Raw genomic sequence first — 23,465 nt, forward strand, 5'->3', positions numbered from 1 at the left:
TGGAAGGCTTTGTGTTCTGCCTAGTGGTGGATTTGGCTCTCTGCACTGCAGCAAAACAATGGATATCTCGGAAGGGGAAATGCTATAACCTTTACTGTGTTGAAAGCCAGAATTCAGTTCGAAAGCGTGAAAGCAGTCTAGCAGCGCTGGTGCAGCTCACCGCACTGAGCTCTGAGTCACCTGCTCAGTGTGGGCCAGCATCAAAGAGATCTGGCGACAAAGGGGCTCTTTCTTATCAGTACCAAAGCTAGTGCAGTGAACTCCGATGTACAGTCACACGCAGCACAACACAGCCACGGTAACCGCACAAAGCCCTGGACGAGCAGTTCAGCGAGAAATATTGATTTTTTTTTTTTCCCCCAGAAAGAATGGCCGAGCGCCAGCAAAGAACGGCTCACGAGAAGATTCCTTCAGCAGATGGAGGTGGAGGAAGAAGGAGCTGGAGGGCACTGGGCAGCGCGCCAGTCCAACTCAGACAGCAAGAAACGGAGAAATCAAGAAAACCATGACTAAATCAACCAGCAGGTGGTTTGGTTGGCCTTCAGGGTCCGACATGCAAGAAAGCAGACGACGAGAACTTCATTCAGACCTGATGACTGATTTTAGGATCAGCTCACAGTATGGGAAGGTGAGGGATCTCTAGGGGACTGACCTTCCTGGGTTAGGGACGGTTGTTAAAATTCGAAGGGCACTTCATGAGCTGTGCATCTTATTGGGAACATGGCCAAACGCCACAGCAAAACGCTGAATAAATATTCATGATGTGGTTAATGCTGAATACACGATGGTGGACTTCTTAATAGTACAGACTTAAGCAAATTAACTGAACAGAAAACAAGAACCTCAGCACTTTTTGGGGTCCATGTTGAATAAAAGGAAGGAAGGGAAAGGGAAAAAAGGTTCACACAAAAGTATCTACTACAGTGGCCAGGCTTCAGGAATGTTTCTGTTCAGTTGGAGAACACAAGTAACTCTTCACTTCTTGTTCTAATTTTAAAAACAGCTTGACAATCCCAACATTATGAGCAAAAAAAAACCAAACCCCTCCATCCTCTGAAAGACTAAACATTAGTAATTGTGTCTAACGAAGGTTACAGCCAGGTGCAGGAAAGCTTAGCGGAGCAGAAGGTTGTGCTACCTGGTGTTTCTGCTGCTGCTGTTTGCTCAGGCTGCGGCTGTAATTGTTGTACTTGCTGATGTCTTGGCACATGTCGTCCACTCGGTCCATCAGCATCTGCAGGCTTTTCTCGAGATGAGAGCTGCAGCAGAAGGAAAGGAAAAGCAAGGCACATTGGCTTCATTCATGCAGTCAGGATCTCACAGACGACAACAAATATTTACAGCAGATTTACTTTTCGAAAAACATTTTTTTTTGTCTCTCACACACACACTTTTGCCCCACAGCTGTTCATGGTTTCTTGTGGAATCCGAAACAAATTAAAATGGGGTGTTGGGGGGGGATGACCACACACACGTCTTAGTAAGGTATTGGACCACTCTGAGCTGCGAAGCGTCTTCGCATAAATTCTGCAAATCTCTTAAAGGGTAATTCTTCCAAAAAATTATTTCCTCAACTGGTGTTCAAGTGGACTGAGATTTGATCGGATGATTTACACTACCGTTCAAAAGTTTGGGGTCACTTTGAAATGTCCTTATTTTTGAAAGAAAAGCACTGTTCTTTTCAATGAAGATCACTTTAATCAGAAATCCACTCTATACATTGCTAATGTGGTAAATGACTATTCTAGCTGCAAATGTGTGGTTTTTGGTGCAATATCTCCATAGGTGTATAGAGGCCCATTTCCAGCAACTCTCACTCCAGTGTTCTAATGGTACAATGTGTTTACTCATTGCCTCAGAAGGCTAATGGATGATTAGAAAACCCTTGTACAATCATGTTAGCACAGCTGAAAACAGTTGAGCTCTTTAGGTGGGGTTTACATTAGACCGTATCAGCGGATCATCAGATTAACGTTTTTAAAACGATTAGTGTGCACACAGTAACACCAATACACGATTCGCCTGCACACAGCAACGCCAATACACGGATACGCTCGGCTCCGCAGGCATCCTGCGCTCCAAATCACTCCGCCCTGAACAGCGAGTGCCCTCTGGAGGGTGCGCACTCCGGCCCTGCGCAGCTCACAGAGCGCGCGAGTGAAGTGCACGAGCAGTGATTCGGGACTGAGCCGCTGTGTGTGTGATCTCAGTGCATATCGGGCATGCGCGTCACTTACCACTTGCAAGTGGAAGGACGGCAAGCCTAAAGACAATCATAACTACACAATGGGCAGTATTTGCATCAGTATTTGCAGTATTTTCATACTTTTATACTCTTTAATGAAAGGTGATACAAGGCAGAAGTCCGCGCCGTTTTTCAGCAGTCGCGTCACATGACCAACGCCAGCGAATCAGGAAGGTGGATGTCACAGTGACGTTGTCCAATGACGACGCCAGCTAGAGCTCAGCACAGCGTATCCGCGTATCTCAATGTTTACACAGCACCGGAGCTGACACGATCTGGATTGAATACGTGGACGCTGGCGGATTCCCGTTTCCCGGCGTTTTAATGTAAACGGACAGTGCATCCGTGAAGAAAACGAGACGGATACGGTCTAATGTAAACTTGGCCTTAGAGAAGCTATAAAACTGACCTTCCTTTGAGCAGATTGAGTTTCTGGAGCATCACATTTGTGGGGTCGATTAAATGCTCAAAATGGCCAGAAAAATGTCTTGACTATATTTTCTATTCATTTTACAACTTACGGCGGTAAATAAAAGTGTGACTTTTCATGGAAAACACAAAATTGTCTGGGTGACCCCAAACTTTTGAACGGTAGTGTATTTTACTTTCATACATATCAAATCATTTCATGAGCGCTTGTATCCTGTAGGTGGGGGCGGAGTCGTCCCGGTACAGAACACTCCAATCAGGATGGCAATGTTTAAATCATAGGATAAAGGTGATCAGTCAGAAGATTTCCAGCGACCCTTCCTGAGCAAGTCGAGTCGGTTTATTTGTTTTGCGCTTTTAACAAGATACATCGTCACAAAGCAGCTTTATAGAAAAAAAAGGCTTTAAATGCATGAGCTAATTTTATCCTCTAAGAAATGTATTTATCCCTGATGAGCAGGCCTGTGGTGATGATGGCAAGGAAAAACTCCCTGAGACAGAAATCGAGAGGAACCAGACTCAAAAGGGATCCCATCCTCATCTGGGTGATAACAGATACCATAGCGTGATTATAAATGACTCGCTTCTACATTAGTGTCCTATACAGTAGGAGTCACAAAGTATAACTGTGTAACCAGGAAATTCATTATAGTTTTAGCATGAAGTCTGTTTTGTTCACGTTATCATCAAATGTTCACTAATGGAGACTTGAGTGGAAAATTGTTCACGACAACTGCAGTCCTAAAGTTCTCATCTCATCATCTCTAGCCGCTTTATCCTGTTCTACAGGGTCGCAGGCAAGCTGGAGCCTATCCCAGCTGACTACGGGCGAAAGGCGGGGTACACCCTGGACAAGTCGCCAGGTCATCACAGGGCTGACACATAGACACAGACAACCATTCACACTCACATTCACACCTACGGTCAATTTAGAGTCACCAGTTAACCTAACCTGCATGTCTTTGGACTGTGGAGGAAACCGGAGCACCCGGAGGAAACCCACGCGGACACGGGGAGAACATGCAAACTCCGCACAGAAAGGCCCTCGCTGGCCACGGGGCTCGAACCCAGGACCTTCTTGCTGTGAGGCGACAGCGCTAACCACTACACCACCGTGCTGCCCGCAGTCCTAAAGTTATCACAGCGATTATAGTCCTAAAGCATCATAGCAAAACTGTAAGTAAGTGGACAACTGGACCCAATCCATGTCTACAAAATGTCCCCACTGCACTTCCCCCCCCCCCCCCCCTTTGTCACCCATGTGTAGCTCTGCCAACAGATTGTCATCATCTTTTGGGCTTCATCCAACTTAAACGCTTTAATCCGATTTTGATTTGGCTTTACATCTTAAAGCTACTTACACAACACAAACAAGACCCATCTAAAGTTAATATCAAAACCCCTCAAAAAAAAAAACCCCAAGGGAACAGTCGATCCGTATTGCTTTAAGTACTCAATTTGTAGCCCTCACATTCTGAAAACCAATAGATTACGCCTGCATAAAATATCACGTGCCAAACACAATTTGAAGTAATTGATATTTACTGTTGTGTGATGTCGTGTGATAGATTTTCTCGTCACTGTTACTCCCTCATCATTAAGTAAATCCAGTGAGGTAATCAAATACTTTCCTAGGCTAGGCTGGAAGACAGACGTGTAGTTCCTGCCAAAACCCGCAAAACTATTCTGTGATGACACTGAAGATCATGAAGCAAGCAAGCTTCCAAATTTTCTCGGCAAACTACGGATTATGGAATAATTTGATTTTGGGGTTAGCGCTAGAACGAAAACCACAAATCAGTCTTTTTGAAGGTTGTTTCATGTTCAGTGCAAGTCAAAGAGGAAACATTTGGAGACGTATTTCACTCTTCAATATTGGGAATTCCATACCATCAAAGCGCATCTGATTTACCCAGAGCGTACGAATTCCGGCACTGAGGCTTAGAAACGACTGCTCGACAGAAGGGAATACACTGATGGGTGGAGTTTCATGAGGAAACAAATAAATGATTCATCATATCCGAAAAACATCACAAGAAAAGCTGCATAGTTCAAGCAATCTGGAAATCCTATTCCATGCATGTTATGTTTCATGTCGAACATCAAAGTCAAGGACTGAGAGGATAACAGGAGGAGGCTTTTAAATTCACTCTAAACCCCGTGCCGAGTCTTTTTATTTCTAGTATAACATTAATCTACATTAGCAGCCAATTAGTTACAATAGCAAGTTCCATTAATCTTCCAGGAAAATTCCTTAAATCTGCTGGGAAAACAGATGAGACATGACCTGCAGGTAAGGACAAAGTTTAACTAATTCACATGCATGCACACACACACTCTCGAAGGTTCCTGGTAAGAATGGTGTCAAAGGCTTTCTACACCATTAACAAGGAGAGTTTAACGTTAAAAAGTGTATGTAATGCCTCTAAACCCCACTTTTTCCCCTCGTACAAAGCAACAATCATCATGTTGATTGACCGTGTGTTTTCGAACCGTAGCTGATTCAAAAGGCCATAAATTGATGGAAAATCAATAAGATCAGCCGATTTTCACGGAATCTGCCGAGACTGATCCAGAAGATCCCGAAGGGGTGCGTGACGTCACATGTCTAACAAGGATCCAGGTATCGGTTTCGTTCCTGTGCGCAGCAGTGGTTAGACCAGTCTCAATACGGTATCACTTTTTGAAGAGAATTCTGATAGCGATTCCGATTCTTATATCGGCACGGTGGTGTAGTGGTTAGCATGGTCGCCTCACAGTAAGGTGGTTCTGGGTTCGAACCCAGCAGCCGGCGAGGGCCTTTCTGTGCAGAGTTTGCATGTTTTCCCCGTGTCTGTGTGGGTTTCCTCTGGGTGCTCCAGTTTCCCCCACAGTCCAAAGACATGCAGTTAGGTTGACGTGGGGCGGCCTTGGGCTGAAGTGCCCTTGAGCGAGGCACTGAACCCCTGACTGCTCCCTGGGCGCTCTAGTGTGGCTGCCCACTGCTCTGGGTGCATGTGCGCATGTGTGTTCACTGCTTCAGATGGGTTAAATGCAGAAGATGAATTTCACTGTGCTTGAAGTGTGCATGTGACAAATAAAGGTTTCTTCTTCTTATATATCGGATGAAGGGGCAGAAGATTATCAAGGATATTCCAGAGTAAATGTTATCTTTTCAAACCCCAAAACAACAAACAGATGCCAGTTCATTCAGATCACGACAGTCTCACTCACCGCCGATAGCGCACCACCAGCCAGAGAGAACTGGAAACACCGATTGGGTTGTGGAGTTTTATTCTAAGCTGCCAAAATCTCGGGAAAATAACAGACCTCTTGCAGTCACGTGACCGAATCCCGGCTGGAATGTAAACAGCCGCCATCTTGTCGGTCAACAACACAGATAAATATTGTTGCACTCGTATACAAAATGTCTAAATTTCAACCGACGGACTACACGGCTCATTTTTCTAATGAACAGATAACTGGATATATGTCTAAAATAAACGACCTACAGATTTTAGTGACCCTTATCGCTTACCGGACGGAGTTTTCACGACCGTGTCAGTGGATATTGAACTGCCAGAGGTGGAATACCCAGACGTGTATAATTACATCATTAACTTTCCCTCGCTGTTCAGTGGTGAAGCACTGCGTGCTTATAAATCTCTGGACAGTTATCTTTACAGAAATTCAGGATTTGTCAGCTGCCCTCAGATGTGGCATCTTGTAAACAAGAAAATAACAATCCTCATTGGACGGGTAAGTCACTTAAGTATTGAGTACTAGTACTGATACCACATGGATATACTGGAATAAATACATGGCGAACCTGAGATGAAATGGTCACTGCACAGGCGCCAGTGATCGTTCTTTCCAGTCGGTACCCATGCCTTGTTGTTTGGATCGGCCCGGCCGATAGCAGCAATCCATTTTGCACGCCTGTCAGGGTCCCGTGGCAGCCTATGAAACTTTCTTCCCGATTTCTGACCTCTCCTGTTGTGGCATTTATATGCCATACAACTCTCCGGCATTGTGGCACGGTAATATTTGCAGATTTGGGCGAAAAACAACGAAAGTCAGTGTCGGTAAATTGCGATGGCGGAAATATGGCGTTTGAACGACAAGATGGCGTCTGTTTACAATCTGGATCGGCTGTGACGTCACATGCAAGTGGACTATATGCAGAAATGTAATCTTTAACGCGTACACTTATTCAGCATGTCAGGGGATAGGTAGGAAACGGATGTAAGTACAGAAGTACATTTTATTAATAAAAACTGACAATCCAAAACAGCAGGCAAGATCATAAACAAGCAATGGGTCGGGCGAGGCACAAAGCATCACAGGCACAGACCAAAAACGGAAACTAGGAACAGGGATCGGAAAACCAGGAGGTCAACACAGAGAAAAAAGGATCGGCAAATTGTACAAACCTCATGTAATACTTCGCACCGAGTGTGCGATGACACGGTCCTTTTATTGGCACACTGATGCATCTTAAATCAAACACAGGTGTGCATAATCAACAGCGCGCGTGCGTCCGCTTGGCGCGCACAGTCCATATTACGCCCGAGAGTCTTTCTGGTGCACGCACAGGAATGAGACAGTATCATTATTGAAAGAAAATATGAAATGGCCAATAATAAGGGAATCGACGACCCGTCCAAATATCAGATCAAATATCATTTATGAAATAAATCGGTTTCTATTTTGCTCCAATAATTCTCTGGTCGTCATTCTGTCTTGATTTGGGTAGATGCAGTGGCATGGTGCAACAGCTGGAAAACTGAATTAGATTTGTATAAAATCATGTACAAAGTACCACTGCATGTACTAATAAATATCATAATTATAATTTTACAATAGATCGGAAAAATGCAAATATTAGTGTCCATCATTTCATGTCTTGACTCTAACACCAGTGTAAATATATTCTAATCAATCTAGATCACTAGCTGGTGGTTATTAACTGATAATTAAAAAAAAAAAAGCTGCATATTTAGACGGGCTGTGGTCAACTTGTCCACAGCTCTCCTCTTCCTGACAGGGGGTGCAAGTTTCGTTTGCACAAACCTCACCCACTCTCACTTTAGACGAGTGTCTTTTCTCGGAAATTTGTGAACTGAATGTCCTGTTGTATATGGATCTGAATATCCAAACACAACGTAGCGCTTTCCCATCACTATTTTTGTAAGATTACAACAACAATGTCCAATTTTAGCAAGTAAACAAGCATGGAGTCAGATGAACGGAAATGACCCAGATAACCAGGGTTCCATGTGCAATATCATACGAGATTTGCCCTGAGGCAAGGCTGCCTTTTACCGGGCTCCAGAAGCCATGATTTATTGATAGTTTTGTGCTTGATAATAAAATAATTTATATTTATTTTTCCCTGCTTTATTAATTCATTTTGGTTGTTACTCATGACCGAAATGAACAGCTCTCCTCTTCCTGACAGGGGGTGCAAGTTTCATATCTTTTTTTTTTTTTTTAAATAATTTGTATATGTAAATAATTTATCTACAAGTTTTCTCTATTTTCTATTCTCTGTTTATCCTGTAACGATGCTACTGGAATTTTAATTTCCCTGAGGGAACCCGCCCAAAGGGATCAATAAACTTATCTTATCTAATCTAATCTAATGATGTATATTCATTTTAAAGCATTACAAAAAGGCATTACATAGCTACACTTTAAAGCAAATGAAGCTGTTTTAGGGAAGAGCAAGTGTCCCCCCAATCAATAGTAAACACCCCCCCCCCCCCCCAAACCACAAGACAAAAGTTCAAAGACCCCCACCCCAAAAAAATAAATAAAATAAAAACAAAACCCTGTCTTACGTTTGAGCCATATGTAATGCGCCTGAATAGTAAAGACGTGTGACACCCAGTTAACCACCTCAGCATTCTGTTCAGGTATTCATGTAGCCAGGTGAGAAAATACGAGAGGAAAAATAAAAAAAGCCACATCTGGCAGTATCATGATACAGAGAGCAGCACTGTCATGATTAGGGATATGCATCAGAACTAAAGAAAATCAAGAGCAAGAGGTTTGTTGGAGTAGAAGCAGGCAACTAGATATAAAGCTCATGAGACATTTCCAATTGCGTTCATTCCAACTCCATTAAAGGTCCTGAACTACAACTGATATAAATCAAGTCCCTGATTAAGGCATAATGTGTATGTGTGTGGTTTTTTTTTTTAACACCAGAGTAACGCTAAACAATTCAGGCTCCTCATGGTTAACTAAATGTCCATTTATTAACTCTTACGGTATCAGAATACACTCACTGGCCACTTTATTAGGAATACCCATCCACCTGCTGTTTGATGCAGTTCTGTAATCAGCCGATCCCTTGACAGCAGCACAATGCATCAAATCATGCAGATACAAATCAAGAGCTTCAGCTAATGTTCACTTCAAACATCAGAACGGGAAAAATTGTGATCTCTGTGACGTTCACTGTGGCATGGGTGTTGGACTGGTTTGAGTATTTCAGAAGCTGCTGATCTCCTGGGGTTTTCACACACAACAGTCTCTAGAGTTTACACAGGATGGGGCGAAAACAAAAAACATTGAGTTGAGTGAGCGACAGTTCTGCGTGTGGAAACATCTACTTGATCAGAGAGGTCAGAGGAAAATGGACAGATTGCTTCAAGCTGCCAGGAAGGATATAGCAACTCGTATAATCACACTCTACAGCCATGATGAGCAGAAAAGCATCTCAGCATGCGACAGCAGAAGAGCACACTGGGTTCCGCTCCTGCAGCCAAGAACAGGGATCTTACAATCAAGAACAAGTTCCTATTAAGTGGCCGGTGAGTATAATCTAACATTAATATTAATAGAAGTGTGCCTTTTGCCTAAAGTATGCATATGAGGAGGAAAAAAAAATAAAGGGAAAACGGAAACGCTAACAGAACACACGCTGTTTCAAACCATGAAATAAATTTGGCTTCTCCACAGCAGCTGCTTTGACAGTTCAAGGCAGAAGATGACAGTCTTTATGCTGAAAACACAAAGCTATACTCAAAGGTGTCTGAACACACCTCCGCTTGGCATTCAATTAATGAAACTGTGGTTTCATTTGGAATTGGAAAATAAAAATTTCAGTTTTGAAGAGAGTTAGCCAGTGAAAAATGCATGTAAACTTGGATACGGGGCATGAAAAAAAAAGGAAAAAAAACAAACAAAACCAACATTTTCCCATTTAACTACCCCTACCCAGCAAATTACAGCGTTTGCTGGCTCTGCAGGTTTGGCAAGAAAGTAAGCAAGTGTGTGTGTGTGTGTGCGCGCGCGTGTGTGTGTGTGGCCCTGGAAGGAGTTTTTAATGTTTCTGAAGAGGCTTTCTGTCGCGGTGTGCCAGCTCTGATGAATGAGGGCAGGGATCCCAATATGACCTCCATCTTTTCCCATGCACCTCATTATTCAGCCTCCAATGAGCTCAGAATACTCTCTCCCACACTAGCCGAATTACACACACCCACACGCATATACACACGCACACACAATCTCCTACGGTACACTGACACAAAAAATTACAGAGACATGTATATTTGTGTGGGCATACATACATGGACACACTGCACGGTCTATAAATCTCACAGAATCAAACAAGATGCAAAATTCTCACACTGTAAATGGTGCTTATGTTCGAATCAGCTGCGTTTGTGTGCCATTCATGGCCTTAACCAGCAAATTTATAATTGTGAATGAAATACTGTTCGGGGGGATCTCCAGAAAAGCGAAACAAGAAGGAGGGCGCCATCCTCTTCCTTTACCGTAACTGAAACCATTCGGTGACGCAGTTGGATCTGCACAAGGTCTGACTAAGGAACATGGTGTCCCAATAAAGGCTGCCACAGGAAAAAAAGGTGACTCAGTAAGACAAACTGCGTTATTTTAGCATTCGACTGGTGGAACGTTTGGATCATCTTGTGGCATGTTGGCAGGATTAATTCTGTAATCCAATTTTTTTTTTTTTAAATAAATTTAAAAAAAAAAGAAAGAAAGAAAGAAAGAAAGAAAGAAGCAAGGTTTCCTGAGGTCAGTGGTAAGGTTTGGGTATAGGAATACATATAGGAACTGCACTATTTACCAAGTCAATGGAAATACCTCAGAGATAATAATACAATTCTGCTCCATAAACACACACAGCCCAGGGAGCGCCGAACTCTTCTGGACCTGAGGCCACGTTGATTACAAATCTCATAATATAGAGGCAGCAACAACAAATCCAATCACAAATTCAAACTGATATCAGTGACTGGCCAACAAAACATGCACTGCTGTGGTGCAATTTTGCTGCCCAGTATATACTGGTCATACTGTTTCAATCATGACTGGTTACAAAGTGCCTTCAAATATTAAAGGCCGAGAAAAATGTACCTCTTTCCCCCTTGTATAATAATAGTACAAGTCTTGACAGTGAAAACTTATCACTGAAACCCACGTCGTGAACATTCAGAATGTGTCGAGTTTAAATTTGCCGCCAAGGGAATCCCGGCACCGGCGTCGCCATTAATAGCTGGCTTTTGCGTGACGTTACGAGTGAGTGTGGTTTTACCGGCGGTTTTTCGACTGACGTCCACGCAGTGTAGCTTCTATCCGACTCCCTGCAAGATTACATTCATTTTGACGGAAACTTGCGACAGAACATGATGGAGAAAGACAGACAAGTCATTAAGCAACAATCGACGACTGTTACGGAGAAGAAGGGGGAGAGAAAAGAAGGGAAAGTGATGCATCACTGCTGGGTGCAGCAACACAAATGCCGTGGAGGGAGTGGCCATGTTACCTTTATCTTTTGGGAAAAGGAATCACTAATTAGTCAAGACTTTGCGACAATGAACTGCAAAGCATTCTGTTTCCAACAAACTGCAAGACTACTAACTTGAGGAATGCATCTTCAACTTCCAGTCATCCTTACCACCCCCGAATATTTTAATTATTAGCCTAGCAGGCTAGCTGATGAAGGAAGTTGCATTGCTTGCAGTTGGAGCCCATATACTGCAATGGCAGGCCAGCGATAGACTATGCATGGCCACGGAAAAGTTGAACTCAAGACTGTCAGCTGTAGCTGTACTAGGCTAGCATATCATCTTAGTCTTTTTTTTTTTTTTACGTCTTTTCTAATTCTAAGAACATTTTGGAAAGCTTACCATTCCATATTTGCAAGTCAGTCTTCATGATCGTCCTTGGGTTCAACATTGTCACTGAACCCGCTCTCATCGGACAATTCTGGCTCGAATCGGTACAGTTAGATACCGCTCTCTTCTTCCCTATCGCTGGCCACTTCTTCTTCTGTCAGTACGTCATCAACTTGAACTGACGAAAAACTACTAAAACTTGAATTTTCTCCCTCACTAAATTCCTGCTCACTACGGTCGCTCATGTTGTTGCTCGTGGCCGACATACACTCGTGACATCATGCGGCTTCCGTCTGCTACTTCCGGTTGCTTCTCATCTCATCTCATTATCTCTAGCCGCTTTATCCTTTTACAGGGTCGCAGGCAAGCTGGAGCCTATCCCAGCTGACTACGGGCGAAAGGCGGGGTACACCCTGTTCAAGTCGCCAGGTCATCACAGGGCTGACACATAGACACAGACAACCATTCACACTCACATTCACACCTACGGTCAATTTAGAGTGACCAGTTAACCTAACCTGCATGTCTTTGGACTGTGGGGGAAACCGGAGCACCCGGAGGAAACCCATGCGGACACGGGGAGAACATGCAAACTCCACACAGAAAGGCCCTCGCCGGCCACGGGGCTCGAACCCGGACCTTCTTGCTGTGAGGCGACAGCGCTAACCACTACACCACCGTGCCGCCCCGGTTGCTTCTAAAAGGGCTAAATTTACTCGCCTTTCGTCTGCGAATATATCAGCTACCGTGCGGTTTAGAGAATAGCTGCCTCTGTCCAGGGACTCGATAAACCTCGCCGAACCCAAAGGTATTTCTCTCGGCCTTTAAATTCTTTGGGCACAGTCGCATGCTGCGAGCAAATTAAACAGTTGGGCTTCTGGTTTATTTCTCAGAAGAAATATGCCATTGTCCTGGCATTCAGAGTCCATCTTACATTTTTGTCAGTGCATTGCACAGTGCTAGCTTGTCAGGATACATTAGCCTGTTTGATCTAGCCCAACTAGCCTGCAACAAAATCTGCCTTAACCCATGAAAAATACACCAGTGGGATGAAGAGGCGCAAAAAAAACACTCTGCTAAAACGTGGTGCTAATTGTTCGTGGCGGCAATTATTCCACGGCAAAAGATGTTTTGTGTAAGCTTTTCAAAGAGGCAGAGAGATATCACCACCTAGTCTCCCCTGAACTAGCTCTGTAATGAGAAAAATACACGGCGCGCTGCTCAGAGCGTCTAGGGAAGCATAAGGGAGCACTTCAAATGGAACAAGAAGCAAACATGCAATTCACAAGAGCAACAAAAAGTTGTGTAAGCAAGCAGGATCTAATTTATTTAAGCACAACATTTTGAAGCCTGCCAGATAAACAGAGGCACCCAAACTCATCAGTCTGCTTTTGTTAAAATCTAAGACGCATGTTTGACCCTTCGGTTTGGGATGAGACCATCTGAGCTAGTGGGCCATGATAGATTAGCGGTTTAGGAAGGGATCTGTTGGGGCCAGACAAAAGATCTAACTCTAATTCCACCACAACACAGAGAAATAAGACAGCCGTGTGGTTCACTCGTGCAAGCCAAGTTGATTTTCGCATGAGGTAAGAGACTACTGCACCATCGTTTGAAATGGCGGAGGTGGAACGTCGTGTGCAGATGCGTCTGTGCACTTAAGGGAAGAAAAAGAAAAAAACCTTGGGAGGCTCAAGAAAATGTATGGTTAGCCTCTGTAATGCAAATGCTAGTGTGCTCTGGCTATGAAGTGCTTTCACACGCACAATCAGAGTCCAAGAGTAGCCGGATTATAACGGGGATGGACAGACTGAAAGTTTGAAAAGGGAAACTGAGGATGGGCTACAGGAGGAGAGTGGCAGGCCCCTCCAGACAGGCAGGCTCATTTAAAATTGAGGCTATACTGAGCGTGAGGTTCTTTTTTTTTTTTTTTTCCTCAGCCAAGCCAAGACGTACAGATTCTCCCAGCACCACCCGATCCACCCCCATCCACACACTGTAAAACTCAGTTCTTTTTTCACTCCATGCAGAAAAAAAAAGGAATTCAATTTAGCCTCTCAGATGAAGAGAGCTGATTTGATGTGAACCCTCTGGGAAGAAGGGAGGAGGGTGAGGGAGGAAGGGAGGGGGACGAGAGAAAGACAGGGAGGTATTGTACTAGCTGGGCTGCAGTGGTCCAGTGTTTGCTTTGGTTTCTACGGTAACAGCAGACTGCAAAGAGATAACTTAAACAGATGTGGAGAGAGCGGAGAGATGGAGGGAAAAGAATGCCAGAGCAAAGCCACTGATAAATCTGCCATGCCTGCACGCTTTTTTAGTATTTCAGTCATTAGAGAGGGAAAGAGGGAGCATTACTAAAGATAGAAAGACAGACAGAGAACAAGATGGAAACAAAAGGGTGAGCCCTGATACACAGTCATTTGAAGCAATACTGAGCTTGAAATTAAACAGGAAATCGCTACATTTGAGTGTGAAATCTAAATTAGTGCGCTCTGGAGGAACGTCTACCTTTTTTTTTTACTCGCTCTCAAAATGCATGAGTAAATGTCCAAAACTTAAATATAAAAAGTGATCATTTCTGCATCTAGGTAGTCCTGTGAACCAACAGGCATCTGATAACACAACATTCTCACTCACAACGATGACTCGTCAGAATACTAAAGCAGAGACGCAGAGCCATGGCCTCACTTTCGTTTAGAAATGCCTTGAGACCTCAAGAATGGCGCAGGAATAGTTTAGTGTTAACAATAAATCTAATATAGTAATTTTTACGATTAAAGTGATTCCTATAGGTAGCGGTCTGAGTGAATGACCTTGACGACCGTAACGTCACAACAGGAAGTCTATCGATCTCATCGTCATTTCCGCTATACTAAAACACAGAGCTGACTGCAACTCCGATCCTCCATTTTGAGCTAATTTATCGCCATGCCACGTAGATGTGTTGCTGGCCGGTGCAGCAACATGACAGAAGGTGGATTTATGTTGCATTCATGGCTCAAAAATGTTCAAAGTGCAAAGATTTGGACGCGGTTTTGAGAAGTTCATGGGCACGTTGGGCAGCTACGAAGTGGTCTGTCCTCTGCTCTGCACATTTTACTGAAGACTCGTACAAGACCTCTGATCTGTCGAGGAGCGTTGGCTATCAGCCCGTATTGAAAGAGAGTGCAGTACCAATAATTAAAGGAAAAGAAAACAAGAAAAGGAAAGTATTTGTTTATTTAATTAAAAAAGGAAAGTTCAGTTGCACCAGCTCTCCTGGAGTGAGCAGAGGGTTGTTGCTAAAACCCAGGATGGAACGGGACGGGACATATCGCTCGGGCAGTGACCTCCCCGCAGCTGTTGCTAAAACCGGTGACGTCCCGTTCTCTCCCGGGTTTTAATAATTGCCTGAGCCCAGAAGTAATGACGGAGTACTCAGTACGAAAAAAAAACAGAGAATGAGTGGAGCAGCCGTCTGATTTCTCCACTGGATATCGCTGCCATCTCACCCTGATGTGGAAGAAGCAAATGAACAGAGAACTGAATGAAGAACTGAAAGTCAGATTGTTTCAAAACAAAATCGGCCACAAGATCGGCCTTCAAGAAGCGAGAACACAGACGGGTAAACTCCAACACTCATTTGGATACAATACAACAAAAACAACACGCTGTTTAGCTGCATTTAGATTAATACATGTAACTTGTATTGTGTGTTTAAGTTAGCGGTATAATATTATTTAATTTGCTTCAGAATGTGATTGTCTCAGTTCATCTGATTATTTAATTAGCCTTTTACGTTTTATCAGTGAAAATGCATGCATGTACATGTATGTTGCATAAGTTATAACACCCATCCTGTTTTAATGAGAGTCAACCCACAATCAATGAAGTCAAATCAGTCTTAGTTGAGCAAGTTGGTAACGCTATTTCTTACTTTCACCATAAATTCTTATTGATATGACTTTAGTCTACAGCTGTAAAAGGCCTCGGCCTTAAAACCGGTTCCCGCTGTGACGTCACGCGCTCAGGGCTGGCTGGCTCAGCGGGGCAGCTCGAATGCCAACTTTGCGGTCGATTTTAACGCATAAAATATATATATTTTTATTCTTATTTATGCAGCATACAAGAGTCAAGGATGGAGATACTATCCACTCAGAAATGTATTTAAAAATAAAAAGGTTCTGTGTATCTGCTTTAATGAATTTGTCCCAAATCATCTGACAATTACACTAAAGACCCTCCTGGTCGAGCCGGTGTACGTGTGTGCATGTGTGTGTTTAGCTGTGTCCCCGCTCATCACACCTTTCCTCAGAGAAGGGCAAGAAATTTGCAATGTATTCTTTCAAATGCTAACGAGAGCTACCAGAGTTCTGCCTTTCACCCAAGACAAAACATTTGACAGAACTGAATTAAGAGAGACGAATTAAAAAGATAAAAACTCCCTTTCTACTCTGCTGGGAGAGAAACCTTCGGACCCACTTGGACCTTCAACAACGGAAAAAAAGGAAGCAACGCAAAAGTGACGATTTCTTGCTCCCAAATAAATAAATAAATAAATAAATAAATAAAAATTCACCTACTCAACCATGGCGGCACGGAACACAATTAATAAAATTTAAATAATTGAAATCTGAAAACCTCCCATGAGCGCAGTGCGAAATTGAAAAAAATAAAGCACATGCTGATGATTCCACTGAACAATATGCAGTACCTGATTTACCGATTAATCTGCAGGTCTGTTGGGATGCTTCCTTGACACAGAAGCTGAATGAGAAAATTGAAGAGTAGACTTATCTATCAAAACAGATTCCTTCATTCTTAAACCAATCAGTCTTCAAATGCGTTTCCGTTTAATTGGCTTTTTTTTTAATCAGACAGAAAAGGAAACCGAATACTAACATTGTGTTACTTCATGTTCTCATACGGTACTCAAAATTTAAACCCTTTTATCCACGACACCTTTTGCCTTCTTTCAATTTTCTTTGTCAGCTGATATGACAAAACAGCTTCTGTATTTAAGCATGATGCATGAAACTGATATACACTCACCGGCCACTTTAATAGGAACTTGTTCTTGATTCTAAGATCCCTGTTCTTGGTTGCAAGAGTGGAACCCAATGTGGCCTTCTGCTGCGACATGCTGAGATCATTTTCTGTTCACCACAGCTGTAAAGAGTTACTACATCCTTCCTGGCAGCTCGAACCAATCTGGCCATTTCCCTCTGACCTCTCTCATCAACGAGGCGTTTCCACCCACAGAACAGTCGCTCACTCAATGTTTTTCGCATCACTCTGTGTAAACGCTAGAGACTGTTGTGTGCGAAAACCCCAGGAGATCAGCAGTTTCTGAAATACTCAAAGCAGTCCATCTGGCTCAAACCAACACCCATGCCACAGAGATGACAATTTTTCCCATTCTGATGTTTAAAGTGGCGGCACGGTGGTGTAGTGGTTAGCACTGTCGCCTCACAGCAAGAAGGTCCGGGTTCAAGCCCTGTGGCCGGCGAGGGCCTTTCTGTGTGGAGTTTGCATGTTCTCCCCGTGTCCGCATGGGTTTCCTCCGGGTGCTCCGGTTTCCCCCACAGTCCAAAGACATGCAGGTTAGGTTAACTGGTGACTCTAAATTGACCGTAGGTGTGAATGTGAGTGTGAATGGTTGTCTGTGTCTATGTGTCAGCCCTGTGATGACCTGGCGACTTGTCCAGGGTGTACCCCGCCTTTCGCCCGTAGTCAGCTGGGATAGGCTCCAGCTTGCCTGCGACCCTGTAGAAGGATAAAGCGGCTACAGATAATGAGATGAGATGTTTAAAGTGAAGATTAACTGAAGCTCTTGATTTGTATCTGCATGACTTGATGGATTGTGCTGCTGTCAAGGGATCGGCTGATTAGAGAAGTGCATCAAACAGCAGGTAGATGGGTGTTCCTAATACAATAGCGAGGGGGTGTCGAGACTAGGAGCCAAAACGACGCATTCTCATGCATCACTGCATTTCACGTCACATGGCCATTTTGAGTACCAAATACTGACTGACTGCATCAGCAGTTTTTAATCTGTGCTTCATTAAGAAGATTTCATTTAATTTATAATGGTAATCAACTGCCTGAATAATACACTTCACGAAACACAGTCCATCTTCAACAAGTAGCAGTGCAGCAGACCATGTTACCGGTCATTCTGCCTCATAGCTACGCTGGCTAGCTAGCTACATTATGGGACAACTGGGAGTTTTATTCTGGCACCGAGTATTACTCACATTAGCTCAAGTTAGCTGATATCGACCTTTGTATAATTACAAAGTCCCCCCACACACACACACACTTTGGTAAATAGCCTGCATCTGTTTCTTCTCTGTCTCAATTGTTACGCTCCCCTGGATGAATATGTTTTCCTGACCCTATTGTCTCTTAATTTGAAAGCTCACAGCAAGCTGCTTGATAACTGCTCCCCCCTCCCCCCCACACACACACTTTTCACGCCTTAAATATGAAAAGAAAATAGGTGTTGAATGCTTTTATTTATTACACACCTTAAGGAATAAATAAATTAATCAGAACGTCAATGTGAGCTTGCATAGCTGTAAATATTTCTGCCATGTTGTACCAGGTTTTCAATAAGATGATGTTATTCAGGGTGCTTTCACACCTCCCTCGTTTGGTCCAGACCTTCAGACTTTGCAGTTTGGTCCGAACCAAAATAAGTGTCAAAAGGTGCCTCAGACTACGGTCCGGACCAAAGGAGCAAAATTTGGTCCAACCAAAAGAGGTGGTCTCAGTCTGGATCAAACTGAACCATGGTTCCCTTCGTTTGCAATGTGAAAATGCTTTCTGGGTGCTTCGGCCTTTCGGACCAATTACAGGAAGTCGAGGCAAGCTATGGTCATCGTCACCCATTAAACTACAGAAGAAGAAAAAGAACCGGAAGAGAAGTAAAAATGAGCCGCAGTAGCACATGGAGAGAGGAGGAAAGGAAATATTTATTTATCTTATTATCTCATCAGTCACTGTAGTAGCAAGTACCACTCACCTGACTGGCCTCTGCAGAAACAGAGTGGCCAAGGCTTGCAGGATCGCTTCCAGTCTTTGCCTTCTGACCTGTTGGTAACTGAAAAAGCGACCCACCGAACTGACAACACGCCGATGTCAGGCACATGTGCGTCTAAAAACTAATCAATGTCAAATGCAGGGAGATGCAGCCCACGCAAGTGATGACGACAGGACGTAGATACGTCATGCAAAGTTATTTAGCGTGCCCACAAAATTGCAACGTGAAACCAAATGTATCATATGTATACAATGCAACAAAAACACGAACCTTGGTTCTGGCCTCGGTCCGAACTTTCAAGTGCAAAGATGCCCTAAATAAACTTGAAAATCCGTTTTGTAGTAAACTATAAAAGTGAGTTACTGACATAACAACAAACATCCTTCTGAATCTCTCCAAAGGCTTAAGCAAATGTTCTGCTGTCCATCATTACCAGTTTTCACAATACAGACTCAACATGGCAGTGCTTTCCTTCTTGCCTGGATGTACGCTTGGATCAGATGTAGAAGATCCATATCTGTTTCACACTGGTGTCCCTCAAGGCTCAGTACTACAGCATCTGATAGCTTTCCGATAGCAGTTCTCTTGTTGATGTTATATCTTTATATTGCTTTTCCTTATGCTGATGAGACGCACTTCAGACTGCGGTTGCTACCCTGAACTAAGCAATAGTTGCCAGCTCAGATGAGACAAAACCCAGCATAACTGAGCTGCTGGACCTGGGAATGTACGACCATAAATTGATCCTATCGTCTCTGCTGAAAACTCACTCATCACTCAGGCACTGTATAAATGTTACATCCCTGGACATTGGATTCTGTCTCTCTGCCTCCCCATGTGGTTATGGCAGCTCGAAGCTCACCTATGCTTGACAGATGTAAGCATCATCAGCTAATTTGTAAATATTACTATAGAAAACAGACTTCATACACTATACGGCCAGAAGTTTGTGGACACTTGACCACAACACCTAGATAGGAGTCTTTCCTAAACCATTGCCACAAAGTTGGAGACAATTGTCTAGAATGTCTTTGTACGCTGGAGAATAAAGATTTCCTTCCACTGGAACTAAGAGGCCCAAACCTGTTCATGACTATGCCCCAGTGGACAAAATGAGGGCCTTGAAGACATGATTTGCTTAGGTTGGTGCAGAATAACTCGAGTGTCCTGCACAGAGCCCTGACTTCAACCTCACTGAACACCTTTGAGATGAACTAGAACACCAAGTTGACACCAAAAAAAAAAAAAAAAAATCAGGTGTCCAGCCTCTTGTGGCTGAACGGGCACCATGGTCCAAAATCTAGTGGAAAGCCTTCGCAAAAAAGTGGAGCGTGTTACAGTGGCAAAGAGGGGACCAGCTCCATATTCCTGCCTATGTTTTTGGAACAGGATGTTCAGTGGTCATGTGTCCACATACTTTTGGCCATATTTGGTTGCACTAGGTAAAGATCCACCATCTACACCCTTTATACAGTAGCTGCCTAATAACTGTATGGGCGAGTGCCTTTTCGCCTGGGAGTCATGCTTTTTCTCATGTTAAAAGAGAGTTTGGATAGCAAGAAAAAGATATTGTATTTTTCTTTTCCCTTTGGAATAGGGAAGGAAACTAAAAATCTCAGCACTTTTGTTTATTGTTTTGCTGTTATTCACCCCAAGGTGAATTCTCCAGCAGCAAGCTTCTTTTCTTTTTCTCCCCCAAATAAATTTTGCATCAAAATAACAAATCTGGTGCTTGGTCTCACTGACGTGTGTTATGACCCTTGCTTCCAAATGACACAAGCCCAATGTCAACTACTTATGGTTTTAAAGAAAGGAATAAATAGGGTTGTAACAATAAGAAGTTATCGTCCTCAGCACATGCTTTTTCAGAACTCTGTTGTACATCTTATACTTTCTCCTTGAAATCAGGTGCTTGTTTGACCTCTCGTCATCTTGAGTTTCTTGTTGGTGTTCTTGTCGATGCCATTAATTCCTAGCAACTGACCCAAAATGCATCTGCCTGACGTGGCTTCGATCTCCAGTGATGGACTTCACCGCATCAGTGTAATACTACATTCTTTCTGCTTGCCTTCATACTCGCTGAAAAGCCAAAACTGGACCAAAACCAAAAACTCACCTCAATTTAATACAATTTTCACACATGCATGAGTAAAAAGGGTGGCACGGTGGTGTAGTGGTTAGCGCTGTCGCCTCACAGCAAGAAGGTCTGGGTTTGAGCCCCGTGGCCGGCGAGGGCCTTTCTGTGCGGAGTTTGCATGTTCTCCCCGTGTCCGCGTGGGTTTCCTCCGGGTGCTCCGGTTTCCCCCACAGTCCAAAGACATGCAGGTTAGGTTAACTGGTGACTCTAAATTGACCGTAGGTGTGAATGTGAGTGTGAATGTTTGTCTGTGTCTATGTGTCAGCCCTGTGATGACCTGGCGACTTGTCCAGGGTGTACCCCGCCTTTCGCCCGTAGTCAGCTGGGATAGGCTCCAGCTTGCCTGCGACCCTGTAGAACAGGATAAAGCGGCTAGAGATAATGAGATGAGATGAGACGTCAGCATGAGTAAAAATGAAATTAGCTGCTAGTGCATGTTGTGTGTGTCGGTGTCTAACCTGCTGGAGAGGCTGAGCAGCTCGTGCTTTTCTACGGCAGTCGACTTGTCCTCCAGCTCCCACAGCAGCACGTTGATGAGGTGAGAGTTCTTGATGACGATAGGAACTTCCTCAAACATGTTCTCATAGCCCACACTGGCCTTCTTCAATCTGTGGGAGGACACACCATTTCTCATTGGCAAGCTGTTACACCACTCTAACGCTCGTCATTGTAACACAGCGCTTAACGATTTCCACATTTGCTCAAATGTCACTGTGGACCATCTTCTATCCGTTCTAGCTAAGCAGATCTGCAGAATTTATACAGTAAATTATTTTTAGAACTAATGTATTGGTGTGTGTTGGGGGGGGGGGGGGGGGGACGAGGGTATAAAAGCCGCTAAAAATTGATCGAGTCGTTGTTGCAACGCTGTCTTGTTGGAAGCAGTCACAGAAATATGAATTTGAGTATACCTTTGGATTTCTTTTGTTTCGCAATATTGCCAAAAACGGTCAACATTGGCCTGAAATACTCAATGCATACTATTAGGAACACCTGTACGCCTACACATTCATGCAATTATCTACTCAGCCAGTAGTGTAGCAGCAGTGCCAACAGTTCTGGCTAACGTTCACATCGACCATCAGATCAGGGAAAAAAATGTGATCTCAGCAATTTTGACTGTGGCATGACTGCTGGTGCCAGACAGGCTGGTTTGAGTATTCCTACAACTGCTGATCTCCTGAGATTTTCATGCACTACAGACTCAAGGTTACTCAGAATGGCGCAATAAAGAAAGAAAAAAAAAAAAAAAAAAAAAACACATCCAGTGAGTGGTAGTTGAAAGACCTTGTTGATGAAAGGACAAGGGAGAATGGCCAGATTGGTTTGAGCTGACAAACACGACAGTAACTCAGATAACCACTCTGTACAATTGTGATGAGCAGAAAAGCATCTCAGAATAGACCCCTTTCACATGACGTCACCGCGCCGCGAGATTTTGTTAAGCGCCATATTGGAAGACCAAGTACATGCACTCACAATATAAAACAAAGTACGAGCGAGAGTAAAGTGACACGATGGATGATAATTCGGGTTATGTGAGTACATTACCAGCTGCAGAAAGGGCACGGTATGTGGAGAAACTGGCTGTGCTTGATGGGTTTGACCCATATGATAAGACTCGGGGCAAGGGAGAATGGAAACATAAGGAGGACCTGACACCAATTTTCGGGGGGGGGGGGGGGGGGGGGGGGTGTCCCTTTTTTCCCTTGGGGGGTGGGGTGTGCTTGTCTCAGAGCGCGGATCTCCAAACACATGAGAAGCCTATCTTACGCACATATCACGCGGACTCCACACCTCCACACACGCATCGCGTCTGAAGTCATAACTCATCAGGGGAAATCGTGTCCGCATTGGCATGTTCAAAAAACAACCTCGCGTCAACAATGATACCACACGCAAGAAAAAAAAAAACAGTCAGGCTACTCAACAACCAACTTGGCAGCAGCGAGCAAGCCCCAAACCATCCTAAATTATTATTATTATTAAATTGTAGAAGTCTGGGAGGCTTGCTCCTCATACAGTTATCAACTTGGGGCCACTTTAGCATGTTTTAAATCTGAATTTCTTGCGTTTGCTTACCTCAAAGTGTCCGCAGATCATGCACAGACTTATCCATTATATCCACAGTTTTTTGCCAAGTCTCACACAGGTTTCTTTCAAGTCTACTGTTGGGCCAATAAATCATAAATAAAACAGCTCAGATTTGTTTGTTTAAGTCGTTTGCCACTCCACTTTATTCTCGTGGGTTCACATACCGTTGCCGTTATTTCCCCCTAATCACGAGTTTGTTGGTCTTCCAAAATGGCGCAGGGTCTGTTTACTTCCGGTTTCGGGTGACGTCAGTGAAAGGGGTCTATACACAACACGTCAGACCAAGTTGAGGCAAATGGGCTACAACAGTCGAAGACCAAGTCAGGCTCCACTTTTGTCAGCTGAGAACAGAAAGCTGAAGCTGCACTGTGTACAGGCTCACCAAAACTGTACAGCTGAAGA

At 43.7% G+C, this 23,465-nt stretch overlaps 1 protein-coding gene across 1 annotated transcript in view; it reads right to left on the bottom strand.

The window, feature by feature from the left end:
- Window positions 1-23,465, bottom strand: part of eif3hb (eukaryotic translation initiation factor 3, subunit H, b) — a 188,930-nt gene that overhangs the window by 15,695 nt on the left and 149,770 nt on the right. The window contains exons 5-6 of the mRNA XM_060942964.1: window positions 21,428-21,577; window positions 1,139-1,259 (exon numbers count right to left, since the gene is read on the bottom strand). Coding sequence (XP_060798947.1) covers window positions 1,139-1,259; window positions 21,428-21,577 — 271 coding nt within the window. The remainder of the gene's footprint in view (window positions 1-1,138; window positions 1,260-21,427; window positions 21,578-23,465) is intronic.

Source organism: Neoarius graeffei, chromosome 16 (genome assembly GCF_027579695.1).
Source record: "Neoarius graeffei isolate fNeoGra1 chromosome 16, fNeoGra1.pri, whole genome shotgun sequence".
In the NCBI taxonomy this organism is placed as follows: domain Eukaryota; kingdom Metazoa; phylum Chordata; class Actinopteri; order Siluriformes; family Ariidae; genus Neoarius; species Neoarius graeffei.